The sequence below is a fragment of the Nuphar pumila genome, chromosome 6 (genome assembly GCF_984573655.1).
Source record: "Nuphar pumila chromosome 6, dmNupPumi1.hap1.1, whole genome shotgun sequence".
In the NCBI taxonomy this organism is placed as follows: Eukaryota; Viridiplantae; Streptophyta; class Magnoliopsida; order Nymphaeales; family Nymphaeaceae; genus Nuphar; species Nuphar pumila.
Window position 1 is genome coordinate 110,521,210 of NC_143254.1, and position 24,309 is coordinate 110,545,518.

Below are 24,309 nucleotides of genomic sequence, written 5' to 3' on the forward strand. Positions count from 1 at the left end.
TATTTGCATATGAGAATGGTTAAGTTAGGTGTACGGAAATAATGCTTGTGATTTCAGGCAGCTAGCAGCATTGAGAAAACCAAAAACCACATGAAGGAAATCTTCATAATCATCATGATCATCATTCCTTGACAAGAATGTATAGATGACCAGAATGCTCCTTATGTGGCATTCCTAGTGAAGAGGTAGGCATCAGGCAACCATCATAAGTAAACTCAAAAGTAGAACAAATGAATTTGCACACTAGATATTTTACAAAGAACGCTTTATCTAGCTTACAAGTACGTTTCACAAGTCGACATGCACACATATGAACTAAGGACTTCAGTTCTTAACTTGATAATCACATCTAATACAAAATCATCCAGTCACAAATGACTCAATTTTGGTTGATGCTTGAGAAGTACCGTTCCAAGCTAACCGAGCTAAGCACATTTGGTGCTGTGTAGCTCGATCCGGCAGGTGAGACATGAAGTTGGTACCTTATGAATCTCTGGCAAAGACAGCAGCAGAAGAGAAACAGTTGAAAGATCTTGGTACGAAAAGGCAGACATAAAACAGGAAGAAAGGACACCTCTGATGGTGAAGATAAAAAACAGATGATGCACAAACATGAGGTGGTTCTGATTATGGGGGTAGAGAAGCATGAGCGCCTCCATATCAAGCACCACTCAATCTTGATAAATGGAACCAACAGGCGGTTCCCTAACAGATGACAAGACTAGGATCCTTTGAAATCATATATATCATGAACAAAAGGATACAGGAAACTTGTTGCACAAGAGCAGTATAGGACACTTACAGCAAGCTGAGAGATTATATCTATACTTGAATCGACATGCCAATCTGGCTCAAGCTGTCGAACAAAAGATGTCCTGCCATTTTCTGTGCTACAAAATAAAACCTGCAAACAGATTCAATATCAATCATCAATGCAACCAAAGCTGCAATTGGGCATAAGAACGAGAAAAACTAATAACTACACTAGTTATATATTAGGATCTTCTATTTGCATTTTCTCAAATAGTTGGAGTTATTTAACGTGGCAAACCGATGTGTGTATAATAGAAGTATTTACTGTTCACACTCAACCAAGGGCAACATCTGCTTTGGAGCCTGCAAATAAGAAACTTTCCATGCCAAAAACCAGAAAAGAAAGGCTACATCAAGCCTGGAAGCACAATTTAAGCACAATGGAAGCAATCTACAACTTTTAAATCAATTAAGACTTCCTTAGAGTTGCAAGAACTAACTTGACCTAGGAAAAATCACCCATCAAACAAGTGATTAAGATGCCTAAAGTTGCATGTCATTGATTAGTCGCAATTTTTTAAACACCTGGCATTCAATTCACCTTGTCCTTGATCAGTCCACCAGCTGTGAAAAGTCCAGCATTATCCAAAGCTGAAACAACTCTTTCCTGTGAACAAACAGCAGTTTTATGTAAATACCATAATAAACCAGTATATACTGTAAAGGAATTACAAGATGGTTTATTAGAAATTCCATAAATTAGCAGACTAATCAAAGAAGAATGAGATTTTTGCTTAGTCCAATTTTATGCAGTAAAATGCAGCGACCACCTTTCAAAACATATGATTTTCAAATATCTGACAATTGAAACATAAGTAATGGTATAGAATTATAGAACACAAAATAGATGATAAATACATGATAATAACATTAAGTTCTCAAATGATGGAAACATACACTAACTAGCAACCATTAAGTAAATTATAAAGCCCCAAAATAAACAAGTAGCAAAATAAGAAACAGGTGTAAAACATGAACACATATAACACTTAAAACAAATAAGCAAAATATAATTGAATTGACAAAGTACAACAGAAATAACACACACAAGGAAAAATAAAAAGGAAAATGGGTAAGTAAGAAAATATTTAACCCAAGGACAAACCTTCCTGGATTAACCTTAAATCAAACTTCAACCACAACCTGAAGTTCAAACCAATCTTCCGATGGATGAAAATATAGATAAATAAGAATATAAAGATTTGGGTGATTTTCATGTTCTTGAAGAATTTTTATGCAAGCTGATGAGTTGATGTTCTACTTATCGTTCCAAAAGAAAAAGTGAAAATTGTCAAATTCTTAAAATGCTAGGATTTGATCTCAAAGAATGTTCATGAATATCTTTATGTAGTAGGATCTAAAATAAAGAACCAAAATGTATTTCACCTACAAATGACAGAGAAATGATGACACTACCCTGAAAGAATACACCTAGGAAAAAATTGGCAGATTCCTGCAGAAAAGCCTACTTTCCATGGGGTCCACACATCAAAACAAACATGGGAGACAGTTTGAAACTGCCCCCTTTTCTCAATGTTTCTCCCTGGCGCATGCACCCCTGCGACATGTTATCTGCCCTTGGGGTTGCAGGCAAAGTAGGCAACCTAGAAACTCAGTGATCTTGGAGACAATACTCTTCAGAGGGCCGGAGAAAAAAATTGGGAGTCACCTAGGTGGACACTGGACAGTGGGTAAGTATTGCCCAAGGAATAACACTGTTAATTGCACATGCCAATGCTCCAATCTAAATGAAGAATTGACATCTATAAGAGGCTGATTAATTAAACTAAATCATCATTCGAGATATATTTAACAGAAGACGACCGACATGGCTGTCAAATATTGTGCAATTTAAATAATGGCAACAAATTCTCCACAATACCTCGCATGGCCAAAATATTTCCCTTGATGGCAAAAAAACAGAAATTACCAAAGTGGCTCCAAAATATTGCACATTTCCAAAAATGACCATGAATTCTCGATAATCCCTTCCATGGCTAAAATTTTATTCAGCAGGTTTTTAGTGGACCATTTTATCCTTTCGTGTAAATATTAGGCTGAAAGTGAATGCTTAGGATATAGACCACAAAAGCAATATAAATTTTCTCATAAACACGTCGCTGAAGAAGTAACAAGTCATCCACAACTTTATAGAACGTGTTCGTGCTGCTTGAAATAGGTTGTTCCTTTTACCCCTTTCCATGAGTAATCTTCCTTTCCCATTTTTTTCTTGTCGCTTCTGCCTATGGTTGCAGCAAGATCACCATCAAAGTGGGTTTTTGCTAGATGTTTCTGTGCTTAATTGTGTCTTACGACAGGTTCTCTGTTACTCTTTTGTTGTATGCTACAGGTCAACTCTCTCTCTCTCTCTCTTTGTATGCTACAAAATGTGAAAGCATGCTTACCACACTCTCATCATCAAGAATCCTTTCCATTAGATAAAGATCACAACATTTTGTAATCTCAAGAAGAACTTCCACCACTGATGACCTCACTGTCGCATGCTTCTGCATTAAAAAAAACAAATGAGTTACTCACTACAACAGTTTTCAATTAGGTTAAAGTTTTCATTATTGACCTGCAACTCTTCAGGTGTACTTTCTTCAAGGATGATGCCAAGCAGCTGGCATGTCATCTGCATCAACAGAGAAAAGCAAAAGGAATTAAGAATTGGTCTGATGAAACAAAGATAAACTTGAATTAAAAGAAAACAAAGGAACATGTAGCTGGAATGAAAAATTGTATGGACATCATTCCTTATAACTTGAACAACTGCAGGAAATAGTACTCCATATTTAAGCACAAACAGCTGGGGTTGTCCCTTAAGCATCAGACCACATGAGAGAGAATATGGAAAATAATGAAGAGAAGTTGCTAAAGGAGTTTGTATGAAATGTGCAATTGAGAATTAGAAAACTATCCAAACTCTATACAACAGGTTCCACTATCTAATGCGTCAAAGGATTCAGTTATTGCAATTAAACGAATGTCAAGAAAGAATTACTAGATAGGACAATATAACAAGTAGAGGGCAACAAAATTGGCTAACTTCTCAGCTACCCATCCAGCACACCACTTTGCAATAGCTAAATCATAAAAATGGACCATCACACAACTTGAGCCCCTTATAAAGGAAAAGCCTTTATATGCAGCTGCCTAGTCAATGATGATGGCAAATAGGACCAGCAAAACCAACAAGCAGCACCCTTTTTTTTCATGAAGAAAGTTAGAAGGGCATTTTTTCCAATCCTATAGGTTGATTCCCAGTAGATCAGACAAGTGAGTTCGAGATCCAGGCACAAATCCAACTTTACATGAATCATATGGTCTCTCTAGCCTTGGCAGCTTTCTCTGGCATGTCATACAGTTTACTACCTTGAGTACCACATCACCCATCCAGCATAGAATTCTTTGAATGATGCAACTCAAAAGTTCAACTTCAACCAATAATGGTAAGAGCCTTGTAGGTTACCATGATGTTCCCCACAACCACCTGATTTCAAGTGTCATGACCACCAACATTTCTTCATTGAAGATGGAGGCTAAATATTTCCAGGAGGCATTTCATCCATGAACGCTCAATAGCTGCTCATAGTTATTCCTTTCAAGAAAAACTCTAAATGGATCAATGCATGAAATAGACTTGGCTATTTTCTCATAGCTTCTCTTCTCACAAGCTTGGGTGTAGTTCACAATGAATGTGTAAAATAAATGGCTTGACCAGCGTACTGTAATCGGCTCAATCATCCTTGCCACTGACTTAGCTATTATAAAAGTAAGACTTGCCTTCATCAAGGAGTTATCATTGCCTCCTCTTCCTCAAGAGCTGCATAAAGTTTTGACAAAGAGAATAAAATAAAAAACAAAGAGGTTATTCTGAAGCTGTAGAAATAGAGTCCCACATGTTTAGAACAGACATTACTTAGCACTGTTTATCAAGGATATGTGTTACTGATGATAATATCAAGTTGCTGCAGATTTGAGGAGGGACTATTATTTTTCGTTGAAGGTTTCAATATTGCATTTTCTATAGTTATCTCCTGTTCTCTGACTATATATTCCTACTAAACAGTATTAAATTTCAAACTTTTGCAGAAATATTGGGTAGCATTAGAATTAATAATTGTCTTTCACTTTTAGTACGATTGTTATGACATTGCATTTTCAACTATTTGTCAGAAATCTATGTGGCACCACAGATTTACTCAGCAGGAGAATATGAGAAAGGAGAGAAAGAGGAACAGCAACTTACGGCAGCCACACCTCTTGTTTGGCGTGCCCTAATGACTTTATATTGCTTTATGTTACAAAATACATAAAGACCCTTTGGTAAAAGGGTAAATTACAAAGTGTACCCTACACCTACGCAGTACATATGTTTACACGATAACATGGATTTGGATCTATTTCAGACCCAATCCAATACAAGAATAAATCACGTGTTTTCACCCTCCCTCAAGTTGTGCATGATCTTGAATCATGGACAACTTGTTCTTTAAGAACCAATAATGGTGTTTTGTTAGACCTTTTGTAAACAAGTCAGCTACTTGATTTTCAGTCCTAATGTGCTGAGGCATGATTTCTTTTTCCTCCACCTTTTGCCAGATGAAATGCTGATCAATCTCAATGTGCTTCATGCAGCTATGGTGAATCGGATTAAAAGAGATATTGATGGCACTCTGGTTGTCACACAACAATAGTGAGCCTGTGATAACTTTTCCTTGATCATGAAGTAAGTGCCTCACCCAAGTTGCTTCTACTGTTCCAGCTGCCATGGACTGATACTCTGCTTCTGTGCTAGATCTGGCAACAATCTTTTGTTTCTTACTACTCCATGATACTAGGTTATTTCCTATGAAGATACAATAACCAGAAACAAACCTTCTTTCATCTGGATCACCTGCCCAGTCTGCATCAGTATAAGTAAGTATTTCATGACCCTTCTTGCTTGACCAACTCCTTTGATAAGCAAGTCCATCTCCAATGGTTCCCTTCAAGTACCTCAAGATTCTCTTCACTGCTTCAACATGTCCAGTTCTCGGCTCATGCATGAACTGAGATACTTGATTCACAGCATATAGTGAATGTTAGATATTGTAACATTCCAACAATGCTTCGATATCTAGTGGGGTCATGGTAAATTTCTCCATCTTGCGAACTTAACCTTTGGTTTATAGCACAGGGAGTAGTCAAGGGTTTGCAATCTGTCATCCCAACTTTACTTAATAAGTCAAGGGTGTACTTGTGTTGTATAAGAGTCAAAACATCGCCCTTCTTATCCACTTCAACACCAAGAAAATATCTTAATTCCCCTAGATCTTTCATCTTAAAATCTCGCATTAGCAAACCTTTCACCACCTGTATGTGATCGTCAGAATTTCCAGTGATGACTATATCATCAACATATATGAGCAACAAAGTAGTCACATCTTCATTTCTGTAAATGAACAAGGAATGGTCAAGAAAACACCTACGAAAACCATGATTTTGTATTTTGAATGAGAAGCTTTCAAACCAAGATCTAGATGCTTGCTTTAGCCCATAGAGGGCTCTTTTTAGCCTGCACACATATGCTTGTGGATCTCCTTCAGCATAGCCAGAAGGTTGCTCCATATATACCTCTTCCTTCAAATCTCCATGCAAAAATGCATTCTTTACATCTAACTGACTCAATGTCCATCTATGTTCAACTGCTAGGGAAAGGATGATACGAATAGTTCCCATCTTAACAACAGGACTAAAAGTCTCATCATAGTCTTGTCCATACTCTTGAGTAAAGCCTCGAGCAACGAGCCTTGCTTTATAACGTTCTATACTTCCATCCGGCTTGTATTTAATTTTGTAAACCCACTTTGATCCTACAACATTTTTGCCTTCAGGTCTAGGAACAATCACCCAAGTTTGGCACTCATATAGGGCTTCCATTTCTTCATCCATTGCTTCAATCCACTTACGTGACTTGATGGCTTGATAAAATGCAATAGGTTCGTCTTGCTTCTCAACCTGTGACATGAACAACTGAAAATCCAGATAAAAGTTGTCATAGCTAACCCATCTCTGGATTGGATGGTGATTCCTTGAGACCTTCTTGTAATGGGTTGGTTCATGCTCTCTTCTACATTGTCGGAAGAAGGATTCTTATCACTTCTAGTATATACTTGGCCTGAAATTTTTTTAAAACCATCAGTTGCAGCAAGCATCGCTTCTTCTAATATGAGCTGTTCTTGATGATTTTCCTCTCTTATTTCATTTCTGTCATAAGAAGGTTGACTAAGCTCTTTTTCACCGGCAAATAAGTCTGCACTCATCTAGGGATCGTAGACTTCTATATTGCAAGGCTGACTTTGCTAAGATGAAAACTCGCCTTCAAAGTCCTGTTTATCAAAAATAACATTTCTGGAGATTTTGACACGTTTGGTAATGGGGTCATAGCATCTATAGCCCTTGTAGTCTTCTGCATACCCCAAAAATCTGCATTTGGAGGCCTTATCCTGGAATTTGTTTCTTAGAGATTTATCAATGTGCACATAGCAAACACAACCAAAGACTCGCAAATCATTATAGTCGGGATGATGCTAAAAAAGAACAAAATAAGGAGATTTATCTGCAAGAACTATCATAGGCAGGCGATTGATAACATGTACAGCAGTGTGAAAAGCTTCTGTCCAAAGACTAGTAGAAACATTGCTGTCATGGAGCATGCTCATGGCACTCTCAACAATATGGCGATGTTTTCGTTCAGCCACTCCATTTTGTTGAGGTGTATAGGGGCAAGATACTCGCCGACTTATCCCATTATTTTGAAGAAAGTCAATAAATTTGGTTGAGGAATACTCAATCCCCCCCATCACATTGGAAATGCATGATATTGGTGGAAAATTGATTTCTAATCATTGCACAAAAATGTTGGAATAACTTAAAAACTTCAGATTTGTGTTTCATGAAGTGTATCTTGTAAGAAAGTGAAAAATACGCTACAACAAATGTCTCTCAACAAGTTCTCACAAATACATCATAAGAACCACAAAGGTTCACAAAGAGAACTTAAGAATACACACAACCCGAAACGGGTATAAAAATGAAAAATAAACAATTTTATTGATTTGAGATAAAAACCCAAAACAAGAGTAAGTATTTACAAGGGGAATAGCCCCATATTTATAGAGAGGTAGAGAGAAGCCTTAAGAGAGCTGTTGGACTCTCCAACGGCTCTAATAGAGCTGTTGGGGAGTCCAACAACTCTTTTTGGATTTACCTTTTTGACTTGGTCAAAAAGGTACCTTTTTGACTAGTCAAAAAGGTAAAGGCCAAATCAGTCCAATGATGGACTGGTTTGGCTAATTCTAGTTGTATTTTAACTAGAATTAATTAAACGAAAAATCCTAACTAAAAAGAAGATAAAACATTACATGTCTATGAGATTACATATGAGATATTATATGAGATTACATATTTTAACATATCCAAGTATAGCGGGAAAAGCTATCTATAAAAAGAACATAATATCAACTTCCAGAAGAGGAACATATAGGAGCAGGTCCTCATACATCAGAGTACACAATTTCAAAAGGTCTTGAAGCTCTTTTATTTATAGAAGAAAATGGAAGAACATGACTTTTGCATAACTGACAACTGGAACACTTCTTAACATCTGACTCAGAAAGTAGACTAGACTCTGGAATAAGATTATTCGATACAAGCTTTTCAATGAAAGTACGACTACAATGACCAAGATGACCATGCCATATATATGGCTTATTGCATTGGCTTATACTTAAAACATTCAAAGAACTTGACTTTGGAAGTTGTGACGACGACTTTGAGACAAAAGATGGCTTCAAAATAGCAGTAGAAAGATCCTCGTTGAAGACGTACATATTTCCTCGTCGCTCCCCTCTAGCGAACGTCTCCTTCGTTTGAAGATCCTTGACATGCACAGAAGAGGGAGTAAATTCGACTGAAGAATTTGTATCATCAACAAGTTTAGATACAAAAATAATATTCTTTTTTATATTAGGAGCAAGAAGAACATGAAACAAATTAAGGTTAGAAGATGACAATGAAATTTGTGCATTTTCAGTGTGAGTAATGGGGTGATGTGTACCATCGCCAGTAACGATACTTCTTTTTCCAAAATAAGGAGATAAGTTAGTGAGTTTACCCAAATTACTTGTCACGTGGGTGGCTGCTCCAAAGTCTATATACCATTCTCCCTGATCATTTTGCTTAATATTCATCTATGAAAAGGCTGCAAGTAAGAGTTGTTGTACATCTCCAGAAAGCTTTGATCCCTCAATTTCTCTTTTTCCCTCTGCTCTGTTATTTCTGCCTTTGTTTTGAGGATTGAACCAACAATTTGCTTTGATATGCCCCCTTTTGTTGCAGAGAAAACATGTAGGAATATTTTGATTTCCCACTGTAGAGTTTCCTGACATATTTGGAGTAGGAAGAAGCCCACGACCTCCTTGTCCATGACGACCATGACCTCTTCCACCTCGAAAATTATTCCCACCACGAGCATCACCTTAATATATATCTGTAACCAAAACATTTTGTGTACTGGATTGTTCTTTCCTGCTAGTCAATCTGTTCAGACTCATCCCATATTGTAAAAGTTTAACTCGAAAGTCTTCAAAACATGGTAATTCTGGCAGGCACAACAACGATGTGGTAAGAGCGTGATATTCTTCCCCGAGGCCATTCAAAGTTTGTTGTACTATCTCCATGTCTGATACTATACTTCCAACAATAGCAAGTTGATCCGTTATTGTCTTCATTTTGTTCAAGTACTCCATAATGGACATGGTGTCCTTTTGGAGAGTTTGGAATTCCCGCTTCAAGAACAAGACTCTAGCCTCTGATATTTGGGAATATGTTTGAACAAGCTTATTCCATAACTCTACGGCAGTGCAATCATCAGGAATCGATATCAAGACCTCTTGTGACAAGGTCGAAGTAATGTAGGCCACTAAGACATGATCCCGCTTCATCCAAGTCGTGAACTCCGGATTTCGTGTTAACTGAATCGATGCATTTCCTTTGTCATCCTTTATTTCCTGTGAAATAAATTGTGGTGGGGTAGGAATTGATCCATCCAAATGCCCAGACAGATCCTGACTCCTTATAAAAGGAACAATTTGTCTTTTCCAAGTCAGAAAATTAGAATGGTTTAATTTTTCAGATACAAGTTGATTGAGGAAATTTGAAGAAAGACCAGTATAGAAAGAAAAAAATCCATATTAAGGACGAAAACGAAAGGAAAAATGAATAAGAAACTTGCCCCGCAGTTCAGCCAAATCAGCAGTTGTATATGCTTTTTTTTTTACGATTCTCAACAGATTAGTCTGATGCGCGATGTCAGACGTTCCCAAACAGCGTAAGTTGTTCTTTCGTGGTTGTTTCCCAACAGCGTGAGCTACTCCAATCGAGTATACAAGTGGTGACTGTAAGATTTATAATGAAAGTTGCCTGAAACAAAGGCTCTTGTTCCAGATATGATCCAAAGGAAGAACAGAAGAAATCTTACAAAATCTGATGATCTGATCCAAAAGGACAGAAAGAAAAGAAGATTTAACACACAGAAAGAAGATTTAAAATGAATTAAGATGTATACCAGGTGTAGGAACAAAGTGCAGATATGTTGTAGAGACGAGATCAGACGCAAATCTGATCTATTAAACAAAAAGACCGATGGATCTGTTTTAGGGTTTGTAAAACGCAGATCTGACTTGAAAGATGTGAAGAGATAATTTTAATATTATAAACCGCAGATAGAAGATAGTAAAAAAAATGACAGATACGAGAGTATTCGAAACAGAGAGAAGAAGGTCTTCTAACTTGGAATTCAAACCGTAGATCTATTTAGGCATACCTTTTGGAAGAATACGCTACCCAATGCTCTGATACCATGTCAGAAATCTATGTGGCACCACAGATTTACTCAGCAGGAGAATATGAGAAAGGAGAGAAAGAGGAACAACAACTTACGGCAGCCACACCTCTTGTTTGGCGTGCCCTAATGACTTTATATTGCTTTATGTTACAAAATACATAAAGACCCTTTGGCAAAAGGGTAAATTAAAAGTGTACCCTACACCTACGCAGTACATATGTTTACACGATAACATGGATTTGGATCTATTTCAGACCCAATCCAATACAAGAATAAATCACGTGTTTTCACTATTTATATACTAAATTGTGTAATAAAGAGAACATGACATCTTTTGAATTAATAAATATAAGTTTATGTTTTACCACTATACGTTTGACAAGTACACCATTGCAAGAGAGAATGAATGACTCATTGCAGACAACGGCCCTGCCTTCTTCCTCTTCTTATCTTAAAGTTATTACACAATGTCAAGGTCTAGCTGGCATAAAGATTTTGTCATCCAAAGTCCTATTTTTTATTCTCATCAAGTTTTTGTCTTCCTAAGCCCTATTTTTCACTCTCACCTTTCAAAATACAGCATCCTTAATCTTCTTCATCAGCTCATATCTTCATTCCACTCAGAAACTCTCTTGCCTCAACTTCTTTGTAAGTTTTCATTTGCAATTCATGCTTTTTCATTCACTGAAATACCTGGTGCCCATATCTATGAGTAATTACACCCTGCAACTTCTAAATAAATGATACATATGTTCATCCTAAACTTATCCAATTTCTTTCTGTACAATAAAGATAGCTGATTTCACTATAGGATAAATAATGAAAGAAAGCCAAATGATTTTCAATTATTCACAAGAATATAGCAATTTTATGAGACAAAAGGTGTGCCAACAGAACCATTCAAAGCATATATATATATATATAGCAGTTCTATGACACAATAGGTAGAAGTTCTATGACACAATAGGTAGAAGGTCTGTTACCTTCCTACCACCATTTAGTTTCTTTTTTACAATTTTTCCCAGGTTCAGCTGCAAAAGCAAAAGGACAAGCTCGAAAATAAGCAACAGTTTTTGTGCTGCAAACTGGAAATATTGCAGCAGCATGAAAATGTAAGCTTACCTTCATGGAGGGGTGGAATTCTTCACTTGCTGTAGGACCCTTTTGATTCAAGAGTCGGCGCTCCTCAGAACTAGGAGAAATTTCATTTGCTTGATTGCCAGCACCACTATTTGATGAAGAACCTCTCTGTTTCTGTTGTCGTCTCCAATGTCCATCAGGGGTCTTCAAGAACTTCCATGTAAAAACTATAGCAATAGCAAGTCCAGCAAGAGCACCAATTGAACCAGCACTCTGAAAAATTTGAAATTCATTCACATATAAGGAAAAAAAGTAAAGGGGGAGCTCATAGCAAAGAGAAGGAGAATTTTTTGCACATTGTTTTGCCAGTAAACAGGGACAAGATGATGAAAATTACAATAAAAGAAGAAAACAAATAAATATTGTTGATATGCAATGATGCCACCCTAAAATTTTTCAACAATCCAGTAAACATCTATTACCTCTGATACTAAACCAGTTATCCAACATCTTATAATGAAGTATGCGGAATTACAAAAGCAAAGTGCAAAAGCACATATAAGTCCAAGAATGGACAATTACAAAGAAGATAGACAAGCACACAAGTGCATAAACAAAAGTCCACTAAGGGACAATACCACAAGCTAATAAAAAGAAATATTATTGAAGAGAATTGAAAAGGAATTAATGAAATAGGGGGGATCACTCCCCTATTTCTATACAAACACAAGAGGGGGGAGACCATTGGGAGCTCCCCTTCATAGAGTGGTTGGGGAAACCCCAACGGTCATATTTATGACCATGGGGGCCCAAACGACTCTGCCACAATGTTAAGAAAAAGACAAATAAAAAAGGAAAAAAGAAAAAGAAGAAAATAGTTGTTTCTAATAAACAACTATTATTACATGCAAAAAGACAAAAATGCCCCTATCAGCCAAACTGTTACAATATATATATATATATATATATATATATAACATCTCCCTTACAAATTGTACACTTACATCTATGAATAACCACAGCATGTTAGGCTTTTCAATGATACAGGTGAATGCAATGATTATTACGGAAAGAGGTAATGATCTAATGTTATCAACCTGACAATCCAACCTGCTGCTGATATTCTACTCCAAGCTGAGCTCGGTTTTAAAACACTATGAAGAAGAAAAAGAGGGAACAACAACCTTGAATTAGAAAACCCACTTAAAATCAGGCATCTATTGTAAGTCATCCTTCACATAATGCTCCACAACATCAATGTTATTGGAGATGATCTATCTCCATGCCTGATATGCTAGTAACCATTCTCCAACTCCCTCATTGGCATTCTGTAAGCAAAGCATCCAACTACAATGCACCAATCATCTATGGTTCTGCAAGCAATACCACAATAAGGATGTTTTCAAATTTCACCTGAGCAGCCATTTATTGCTCAGCAGAACCTTTTGTCCACCTCTATTCCCAAAGAGATGGATGAGTTCTTGTCCAACCATGACCAATCCTTTCACACATTAAGACTCCAACAAGAGTGATCATAGTGAAGCCTCAAACTGTACATATTTCTTATACACTATGTGAAAAAGGTGCAAAAGGATCCAATCCGGGATCCGACCCGATCCATGTAAAAAATTGTGTACCATATACGTTATGTTTAATCGGGTCTGGATACACCAGACCCGGATCCATACCTTTGTAATTAAGTTATAAATGAATAGTTTAGGTCACGATTTCTGATTGAAAAACGTGACAACCGCTCACCTCTTGCTTTCATCTCTTCGTCTCTCTCTCTCCCTTTCTCAACGCAGGTACTGGTGGACTCCATCGTTTCGTCTCTCTCCCTCTCTCTTTCTCGACGCAGGTAGATTTCTAACATGGTATCAGAGCGGAGATCTGTCTAAGGGAAAAAAAAAGGAAGGAGGTTTCCGGCAGGTGCGACCATCGGAGTTTTGAGGGTTTTCCCTCCTTTTCTACTTTTTTCTTCTTCCTTCTCTCGTTCTCTCCTCAACTCCCTTTCCTGCTTTTTTTCTGTGTACCCACATCGCGTGGGCTTGCTTCTCTCTTGAATCTGAGATTCACGTGACTCCTGTTCACGTGAACCCAGATCGCAAAAAAAAAAAAAACCCATCTCCCCTTCCTGTTTTTTTTTTTCTGTGTACCCACATCGCGTGAGCTTGCTTCTCTCTTGAATCTGAGATTCACGTGAATCCTGTTCACGTGAACCCAGATCGCAAAAACCCCACAGACCTATCGATTGCACCATTTCAGTTTTTTTTATATATTGCCTGCGTGATTTTTTTATATTGCTATCGTTTGCCCAATCTCCTTCGCGCATATATTTCTACATATTCAAATATATTTGCCGTGAAGTCCCTTTCCTGTTTCTCTTTGTTATCTGTTTGAAAATATATTTAACGTGGGAAAGTTTCAACATCAATTTTCTAGAGTGCAAACAGAGGGGTTCAGTCTTTCTATTCTCTGAACCTATTATCCTCTCTATTCTCTGAATCTGACAGCCATAAAAAAAAAAAGGGCTGAGCATTTCGTGAGCACTCTTGCTGAATTTCATTCTCTATGGATCCTTATTCCTCCCAATCACATATTTCTTCAAGTTTTCTCAATCAACTCGTTTCTGAAAAGTTGAATACCTCAAACTTCTTGATTTGGAAGAGACAAATCATTCCTTTTATAAGGAGCCAAGGTCTCTTAGGTCACCTGGATGGAACCACCCCAGTCCCACCAGAATTTGTTCCGAGAGAAGAGAAAGATGATCAAGGGGTGAGTTCGATCGTGTATGTCAAAAATATAAAATTTCTCAATTGGGAAAAGAAAGATCAATCAGTTGTTGCATACATCACCTCAACTCTGTCTCAAGAGGTCCTTGTTGTCATTCCTGACAATTGTACAACACTACAACTTTGGGAACGACTGGTTCAGACGTATTCGCAGGTTTCTCAAGCAAGAATGGTTTTTCTGAAAAGGGAATTTCAGCTGGTAAGAAAAGACTCCATGACCATCATGGAATATTTGAACAAGATAAAGACCATTACAGATCAGCTTGCAGTTATAGGATGTGCCGTAAGTGACAATGACATGGTGCAACAAACTCTGAGTGGATTGGGATCTGACTACAATATGATAGTCACATCACTATTGTGCCTTCCTGTTCTTCCTAACTTTGACGAGCTACGAGCCAAATTGATCCAGTATGAAATGACTCTGAAGGGATTCTCTGAAGAAACCCACATTCACCCAAATTCTCAAGAAGTTTTTGCCACAGGCGTGATTTATGGTAAAGGACGGGGACGAGGAGGACAAGGGCGAAGTGGATACGGAGGGCGTGGTCTGCTTCCCACTCCAAACATGTTAGCTCATGCGCAAGGACCAAGATCCATCCCTACTTGCTTCCTTTATAACAAAAAGGGGCATATCAAGGCGAACTGCTGGCATAATCCAGAAAATAAAGGAAAGGCTCCACAGACAGAAACCAAAAGGAGATTCACAAATACCAAAAACAGTGGAGAGATTAAAGATCTGCTGATATCTGCCTTGTCAGAGATGAAATTGAAGCAGAATGACGAAGGCACTTGGTTTGTCGACTCAGGGGCAGCGACTCATGTGACAGGCGATGCAGGTAAAATTTCTAACCCTATTCCTTATTTTGGAAAAAGTAAGATTGTCACTGGAGATGGATCCCACCATCCTGTTTCTCATGTCGGAAAAACTGTCATTCCCATGTCATATTCTACTCTTACTCTTTCTGACGTTCTTCGTGCCCCTGACATCAAGAAAAATATTATCTCTGTTTCCAAACTTATTGATGATAATAATGCTTCAGTTGAATTTATCCCCTCTTCTGTGCAGGTCAAGGACCTACGCACGAGGGAAACATTCGCTGAAGGAAAGAGACAAGGCAATATGTATGTCTTTGAAGAAGCTCCATGTCATGTTGTCCGCCCTGTTCATCTGAATTCGAAGCCTTCATTAGAGTCATGTTCACGCTTTTATGCTAATGTTTTTAGTATTTCTGAATGTAATAAGCCATTCTTATGGCATAGTCGATTAGGACATTGTGGGGGTCATTTTATTGAAAAACTTGTCTCTAATAATCTCATTCCAAAAGACAGTCTCAATTTGGATGAGAGCTGTCATAAGTGTTTCAGTTGTCTTTCATGCAAGAGTCATGTATTGCCTTTTCATTCAATTAATAAGAGAGCTTCAAAACCTTTTGAGATTATTTGTTCTGATGTATGGGGACCCGCCCCAATTGTCTCTGGATCTAGAAGCAGATACTACCTAATCTTTGTTGATAGTTATTCTCGATACACTTGGATATATTTCATAAAAAATAAGTCAGAAGTCTTCTCTTTGTTTCAAAATTTTCTTTCTTTGGTCAAAAATCAATTCTCTGAGTCCATTCAATTTTTCCAATGTGATGGAGGTGGGGAATTTTCATCTTGTGATTTTATTTCTTTTCTTCGAAATAACGAAATAGGAAGAAGGGTGACCTGCCCTCACACTCCTCAACAAAATGGAATTGATGAACGAAAACATAGACATATCGTTGAAAGTGCCATGAGTATGCTTCATGACAGTAATCTTCCCATCAACCTCTGGATAGAAGCTTTCCATTCTGCCGTGCATGTGATAAATAGACTGCCCATGGTGGTTCTGGAAAATAAGTCTCCTTATCACTGTCTTTTTGGAGTTCATCCTAGTTATCATGATCTGCGTATTTTTTGATGTGTCTGCTATGTGCATATTGATCAGTCTCTGAGAAACAAGTTTCAGGACAAGACCCAGAAGTGTAGGTTTGTGGGATATGCAGATGACTACAAAGGATATAGGTGTTATGATCCCACCAACAAACGTATCAGAATCTCAAAAAATGTTGTCTTTGATGAACAAAACTTTGATGACAGAGCTGACGCAACGAACATGCCAACTGAAGTTTACTATCCTTGGCTGAGTTCAGAACTTTTTGTTGGCTCCAATGAGGCATCTTCCTCAGATTGCGTGCAACAAGAAGAAGAGATGTTTGAGAACATTGGGACGTTGGGATCACAGAATGCAGAGGAAGTACCGGGCAGATACAAAGGCATTGTCTACTCTAGACAGAGACCGACAGCATCAAGCCATTCAGATCATGTCCCAGTCACCAATCCAACTCCTTCTCATACTCTTGAGGTCAGAAAATCAAACCGCATACGACATCCCATTGACAGGTGGGTTAGCTATAACAACTTCTCCTTGGATCTTCAACTCTTTTTAACTGCACTCAATAAGGAAGATGAGCCCATTATGTACTATCAGGCAGCCACCTCTACTAAATGGGTAGAAGCCATGAATGATGAAATGCAAGCCTTACATGAATGTGGAACCTGGGAAGTTGTTCCCAGACCACCTGACAAAAATGTTGTCGGATGTAAATGGGTCTACAAAATAAAGTACAAGCAAGATAGAACCATTGAACGATATAAGGCAAGGCTTGTGGCAAAAGGATTCACTCAAGAAGCAGGGCAAGACTATGATGAAACCTTTAGTCCGGTTGTAAGAATGTGAACAATTCGAATTATTATTTCTCTGGCTGTTAAACATGGATGGAAGCTGAGTCAGCTCTATGTGAAAAATGCATTCTTGCATGGAGATTTGAAGGAGGAAGTATACATGGAGCAACCCCCTGGATATCAAGAACAAAATTGTAAAACCCATGTGTGCAAGCTAAACAAAGCTATCTATGGTCTGAAACAAGCATCTCGCTCTTGGTTTGATAGCTTCTCGCTAGAGATTCAGAAACATGGATTTTCACGTTCCATGCTGGACCACTCATTATTTATTTTTAGAAGTCAGGCTGTGACTACTCTATTATTAATTTATGTCGATGATATTATCATCACAGGAAACTCTACCGCTCACAGTCAAGAAGTAAAAGGCTTGCTAGGCCAAAGGTTCAAAATGAAAGATCTTGGAGTTCTACGTTATTTTCTTGGTGTAGAAGTTGATAATCAGACTCATGGTTTGACACTCACTCAGCATAAGTACACCGTAGACGTTCTCAGCAAGGCAGGTATGAAAGACTGCAAACCTCTAGGAACTCCGAGTGTGCTTCATCAAAAACTTAGCGCCGATGATAGAGATCTGTGTGATAACCCCACCAGATATCGAAGCATAATAGGAATGTTACAATACCTCACATTCACTAGACCTGACATCGTTTATTCAGTCAATCAAGTGTCTCAATTTATGCATGTGCCACGTACTGGACATATGGAAGCGGTCAAGAGAATCCTTAGATATCTGAAAGGGACTATTGGGGATGGATTAATATATTCACCACAGTCATATGACAAAGATGAGCACGAACTTACTGTATACTGTGATGTAGACTGGGCAGGAGATCATGACGAACGAAGATCTACATCAGGATATTGTGCCTACATTGGAAGAAATTTAGTCTCTTGGAGCAGTAGAAAACAAAAGGCTATCGCTAGATCAAGCACTGAGGCTGAGTATAGATCCATGGCTGCTGCTACTGCCGAAGTCACATGGATCAGGCATCTACTAACTGAAGTAGGAGAAAAGATCTCTCACACTACCTTGCTATGTGACAACCAAAGTGCTATCAACATGTCATTCAACACAGTACATCACAGTCGTGCTAAGCACATTGAAATTGACCAACACTTTGTGAGACAAAAGGTTGAAGAAAAAGAGATTGAGCCTGAATTCATCAGTACTGAAAGACAAGTTGTAGACATATTTACCAAAGGGTTAACCAAGGATCGTTTTTGGATGCTTAAAGGCAAGTTGTTCATGGTCCAAAACCATGATCAACTTGAGGGGGGGTGAAAAAGGTGCAAAAGGATCCAATCCGGGATCCGACCCGATCCATGTAAAAAATTGTGTACCATATACGTTATGTTTAATCGGGTCTGGATACACCAGACTCGGATCCATACCTTTGTAATTAAGTTATAAATGAATAGTTTAGGTCACGATTTCTGATTGAAAAAAGTGACAACCGCTCACCTCTTGCTTTCATCTCTTCGTCTCTCTCTCTCCCTTTCTCAACGCAGGTACTGGTGGACTCCATCGTTTCGTCTCTCTCCCTCTCTCTTTCTCGACGCAGGTAGATTTCTAACACTATGATGTGCCAGTAATCCCCCATTCTATGATACGAGTCTGAGTGCCACCCCTGTACGTGTATCAATTTTCTCCCAATTCAAGGAGGGAGAGAGCCTCCAAATCCCTATCACGAGGGCCAATTCCCAAAGGAACCAAGAAAAGAGGATTTTTTATTAGATGGATGATTGAATTACAAGAGACTCATGGCTTATATAGCCTTACAATAGAAATTGGTCATTGGACCCAAAATAAAACTATCCATATCCAAACCCAATATAGACCCAAGTCCCATTATGGACCCTGTTATTTACACATATGGATCCCATTTATTCTCATAGCTACATGCCTTCTCTCTCAATGCTGGCCCTAGGTGAGGTTGGTATCATTCCCCACCTCTTCAAATTAACCTTGTCCCAAGGCGTGAAACCTCAAAATGTATGTGAATACGGTTCCTTCACCAATACAGGTTCACCTTCAACTTCGACTTCAATTGCCACAAGCAAGACTATAGTGTCATGTCTTGGTGCAAGCTGCTCACTCTCCTTTGAATATTTCAATTGTTGAGCAGTCATTTGATCCCATTCCATGAACAAAATAATTCTGAACCTGAAACAGGTGATGTCCCAGACTGTTTCTCCATTGTCGCTCTGTTTCTCATATGCAATACACAATGACATAGCTGGAAGCACGCCGGTCATGTGCACAATGTGCCTAGGTTCAGCTGCTCGCACCTTCCTTTGAGTGTTAAATTAGAGCAGAACTTGTTGCATTTGCACCAATAGATTCTGTTGCAAGCAGGTAAGGACTTGTGGCACAAAATCTGTTGGGGTCCCATCCTGCGTGCAGTTTATCCCTCCTTCAAGTGGATGGCCTTTTGGTGATGCACAATTGCCTTGATGCTGCAGTGCCAACAGAATTTGTGACAGCATGGAGATGGGCTCAGCTGAGGAGCAACCACGGTAATAGTTGCGGACAATAAAAGAGTGCATGTGCGTGCAAGCAACCCCAGTTGCAGGGATTAGGCATTGACAAGTTAGCTGCATTTGCCATGCTTGTAAGTGGGAAGTGCCATGAGAGAGCAAAACTACAATATGTGTATTCCTGTCAATCTGATTGCCCAGTTGCCCAGTCTTCTCTGGAAGCAAGCAACCCCAGTTCTTACATTGCCTCTGAACTGTTGTGATTCCCTGTGCACTTGACGTTGCATCTATCATGGACAATCTCTGTAGCATTTCATCAAGCATGTAAGGTGCACCTGTTCCTGTATGTTTTTTTACATTGTTCTGACCGGAGTTATCGGAAGCTTCTTAGATAGGTAGGAAGCCCGCTTCTCGGAAACTCGTTTTGAAAGCGCAATACTCCCCACTTTCGAAACTTAACGAGAATCTCGATTCTCCCACATTTCTCTTATGCTTCCACACACTTCATCTATTCTTATTATATGTTCTCTCATTCTACTTTTCATGTTTTTTATATGTTTCTTCTCTACCTTCTCACTCACTTCCATGTGCTTTCTCTAAATTGACAGTCATCATTTTTAGATTTTGTTAAAAATTTAATTCTTACACTAAAAAATCATGAAATTTGAGAATAGTCATTTTTATTTTAGTTTTTATTTGTGTTCCATTTCGATTCTCCATTCCCATTGAGTTCTTACATTGTTTTTTTTTATTCCTCGCTTCCTGCTTCCTATACATTTTAAAATGCATCGCTTCTTGCTTCCCGTATTGTTTCCCATTTTCACTTTCTAGTTTGGCAACCTTGGTTCTGACTCACAACAACACCAGCCATGCCAATATTCAGAGCAAGATCAGTATCGGTCTGAGCACCTAATCCTGCTAAGGCCAACAAGGTACTTGGAATTGAACCCACAGCAGCTTAGAAACCACAGGTACTCATGGCCTGCACACCCTGCTGTTGCTGTGTGCATGTGACAGAGTGACATCTACTGGATCTGAAATTCTGAATAAGATGTTGGACCGGGTGCACCACAGTAGACGACAACATCAGGCTCAATTTGTTTGAAGGCTACTAGATGTCTGCAATTGGTGTGCAGCCTATTCTTCCCGGAGAAAGTCATCCACTCAACTAGAACAGCTATAACCCCCATATATTCATCGAAGTTTGATGCAGCCTGCACTGAATCTGTTAATTGTGTTCTATGAAACAAATTGTCAATCAGGTTATAGGTGCCTGATGTTTTCATCAAATCTCTTGCTCAGATACCTTCCACTGTGTTATCTTTTGATTGTGACATTTCCATGAATTCCTAGAAAGTATCTTTCAAGGAATTTGCAGCCTCAATGTCCCGAACAGGGGTTGATTCAGTGGCCATCATTTTGGAATTCCCATGACAATTCCACCCTCCACCTGGATCAAACACATTTACCTGTATCATCCCATTATATGTGATATCTCTATGGTTAGGCTTATAGCTAATAGCCAAGGCTTGGTTAGGCATTTTATCGAACACTTCATGTGTGTCACTAGTGCAACTCAATTGTAGCCAAGGATTTTGTTCAAACCAGGGTTACCGGAAGTGTCATAGAAGCTGGGAAAGCGCATTTCAGAAGCGCGAAACGTGGCGCTTCCAAAACGTGCTGGAAAGCGCAAATAAAAAATGGAAAGCATGCTTCCCTGAACTTCCCCTAAATGGGAAGCTCGCTTCACCTTCTTTTTTTCTTCTTGTTTTTCTTTCTTTTTTTCGCTTCCAGTTCGCTTCTCTTCTCGCTTCCGAGACGATTCCTAGTTTGCTTCTAAATTTTCCCATGTTTCTCGCTTCCTAAAATTTTGGAAATGCCTCGCTTCCCGCTTTAGCTTCCCCTTCCCGAATAGCTTCCCGCTCCCACTTTCCCAACTGGCAACTATGGTTCAAACCATTTGTTCTTCATGTTGTGGACTTCATAAACATTGAAAATGGTCGCACACCTCCCGTAACATGCAAACATAATTCCCCAATCATCCATATTACATTCAAGAATGACACACGATGCCTTACTGGCTTCATTGAACAACACCACAGGTTCTCCCTTGAGACCATGTTGGTCCTTCATTTGAGCGTAGGTATGTTGGCTGAGATCTGCCCCTCTGAATGAGAACCCCTTGAATGTCCTTCTCTTCTACAGTGCCCCATCGACAACATTGTCCACATCCGTCACAGCTATAGTGGTAGAAAAGCCTCCATTGCTCAGTGTCTATTCGACATGAATTGTAAATGAATTGAATGCATACATCCCGCCAGCCTCATTCTTTCTTGAATAATTTGGATCCACAAAGAATGCTGCAAGATTCACATCTTCGAGCCTACGATCAAATGCTACACAAGCCTCATGTCGATCGACAAAAATTTCATCAAGATTCACATCAATCAACACTTGATCAAGCTCCTCACACGAATCGGAGAAAAACTTTGACAGATCAATGCAAAGAATGATCCAATCAAGATCCCTTCTCGCATTTCGCTCAACGAATTCCCGTTGCCACACCTCTATTTTGTGCATCATTGTTGCCAATGCATCATGTATCTCAATCCTTGATGAATTCATCTTGATCGCGGGCATGGATTGACAATGCTCTGATACCAATTGATACGAGTTTGGGTTCCACCCCCGTATGTGTATCGATTTTCTCCCAGTTCAAGGAGGGAGAGAGCCTCCAAATCCTTACCACTAGGGCCAATTTCCAAAGGAACCAAGAAAAGAGAATTTATCATTAGATGGATGATTGAAACAAGAGACTCATGGTTTATATAGCCTTACAATAGAAGTTGGTCATTGGACCCAAAATAAAACTATCCAAACCTAATATAGACCCAGGTCCCACTATGGACCCCGTTATTTACACATATGGATCCCATTTAGTCTCATAGCTACATGTCTTCTCTCTCGATGCCAACCCTAGGTGAGGTTGGTATCATTCTAGCAGGAAGCTCTTTGATTTGTTCAACAATTCACCTCCATCAATGCTCTCTTTGAAATACAACCATTCATAAGCTGGTTAAATAAGAAACACTTTGTGGACATGCATTACTTATCACAATGAACTTTTTTATCTGTGCCTTATTGATGAGTGAGGTATTAACCTTCTAATAAGTTTGTTATGCCTCATTGTCTTCCAATACAGGAGCTCCTTAATTGCTCGAGTCAAGGGTAGGAGGGCTTCTTCCCTCGATCAGGGTGCGAGTGTAGGCCATTGTCTCGGGAATAATGAGCCAAGCTAGTATTTGTAGTGAATCCCCTTGTTAAGTAATCATGCATTATGATAGGTCATCGGCATGCATGTGGGGACCCCCCCCCCCCACATTGAAACATGCAGGGAATCGTTGCCAGATAGATTCCCGGAATTCACTGTTTCCCATTAGAAAAATCTGGGTGACTTTTATTTTAGCACTTAACTCGATGATTCCGTTGTTCAAAAGATGATCTGAAAGATGCCTTGACTAGGAAGGTTGGGGAAGAAGAAAGGAGGGTGAAGAGACCTACGAAACTTAGCGCAGGATAATTAACAGCAATTAAGTCTCAGTTGTTCGAACATTGTTTACCATGTAGAGAGAGGGAAAAAAAAACTAGAAAGGAGATCACTTCAAGACTTATCAACAGTTTGAAGTGCTTTTCATGTGCATTCTTGATCAACCAGCGTTTTATGCATAGATGAGGATTCTTCAACAGATACGAAGATGGCACTCACTCACCATAACGAATTGAGGACTATTAGGTAGAATATGGGGCATTTTACATGATTTATCACTTGGTTATCTCTAATTCAAACAACATTCATCACACTAAGCAAAAGGGCCAATGTCTAACAACAACCAATCCCGTATTAATCAACAATTATAGGAGATAGACTACAAAAAGCCAACAACATTACCAAAAATATTACTGAAAAGCTCTTCAGCCTCAACTACGCATTCGATTTACATATGTTTCGACAAAATAACCACAAAGAAAGGGGGAAAAAGAGATCCCCGCATCAAGGTCTCTTATGATATCCAAAAATCGCACTGTAGATTCATATGCAGCACCAAATAAATCAGAAAATACGTGAAAAGAAAAGTCGAAGCTAAAGGATGCAAATCAAAACTAAAAGGTAAACACGGAAAAAGAAAATTTTCTGAGTTACAGAGATTATAAAAAGGCTAGAGCAAATGAATACCTTGTGATTGGACAAGATCAGCAGTAGATGGGAAATTTTGGTCGTGAAGAGGGCGTTGAACCTGTCGAATAGGTGAAGAATCTGACTGATCAGAGAATCCGACGCCATTGGGAGAGGGTGGTGTAGGTAGAGAGAGAAAGGGTGATGGTTCTAGTCCATCTTCGACTCAGAGAGGAGAAAGAAACCCCCCAATTTTCGTCTCTCTCTCTCTCTCTCCTTTTCTTTTCAATTTCCTCAATTCCTTAGAT

At 38.8% G+C, this 24,309-nt stretch overlaps 1 protein-coding gene across 1 annotated transcript; it reads right to left on the reverse strand.

Moving 5' to 3' along the window:
* Positions 1-250: 250 nt before the first annotated feature.
* Positions 251-24,289, reverse strand: LOC149835694 (ubiquitin-conjugating enzyme E2 enzyme activator PEX22-like). Its single transcript, XM_090008690.1, has 8 exons — positions 24,062-24,289; positions 11,828-12,058; positions 11,689-11,736; positions 3,392-3,448; positions 3,219-3,320; positions 1,355-1,420; positions 803-904; positions 251-493 (listed from the first exon to the last, which is right to left on the reverse strand). Exons 1-8 carry the CDS (start codon positions 24,167-24,169, stop codon positions 380-382), a joined length of 828 nt encoding a protein of 275 aa, XP_089864816.1. The 5' UTR covers positions 24,170-24,289; the 3' UTR covers positions 251-379.
* Positions 24,290-24,309: the final 20 nt, after the last annotated feature.

What these genes read in the sequence shown, in the direction of transcription:
- LOC149835694 (XM_090008690.1), bottom strand. Translation starts at nt 24,169, where the DNA reads ATGGCGTCGGATTCTCTGATCAGTCAGATTCTTCACCTATTCGACAGG. An exon ending in TGATCTTGTCCAATCACAAG is followed by an intron (nt 12,059 to 24,061) that starts GTATTCATTTGC and finishes CAAATTTTTCAG; the next exon opens with AGTGCTGGTTCAATTGGTGC. An exon ending in TTCTTGATGATGAGAGTGTG is followed by an intron (nt 1,421 to 3,218) that starts GTAAGCATGCTT and finishes GTTTGTTCACAG; the next exon opens with GAAAGAGTTGTTTCAGCTTT.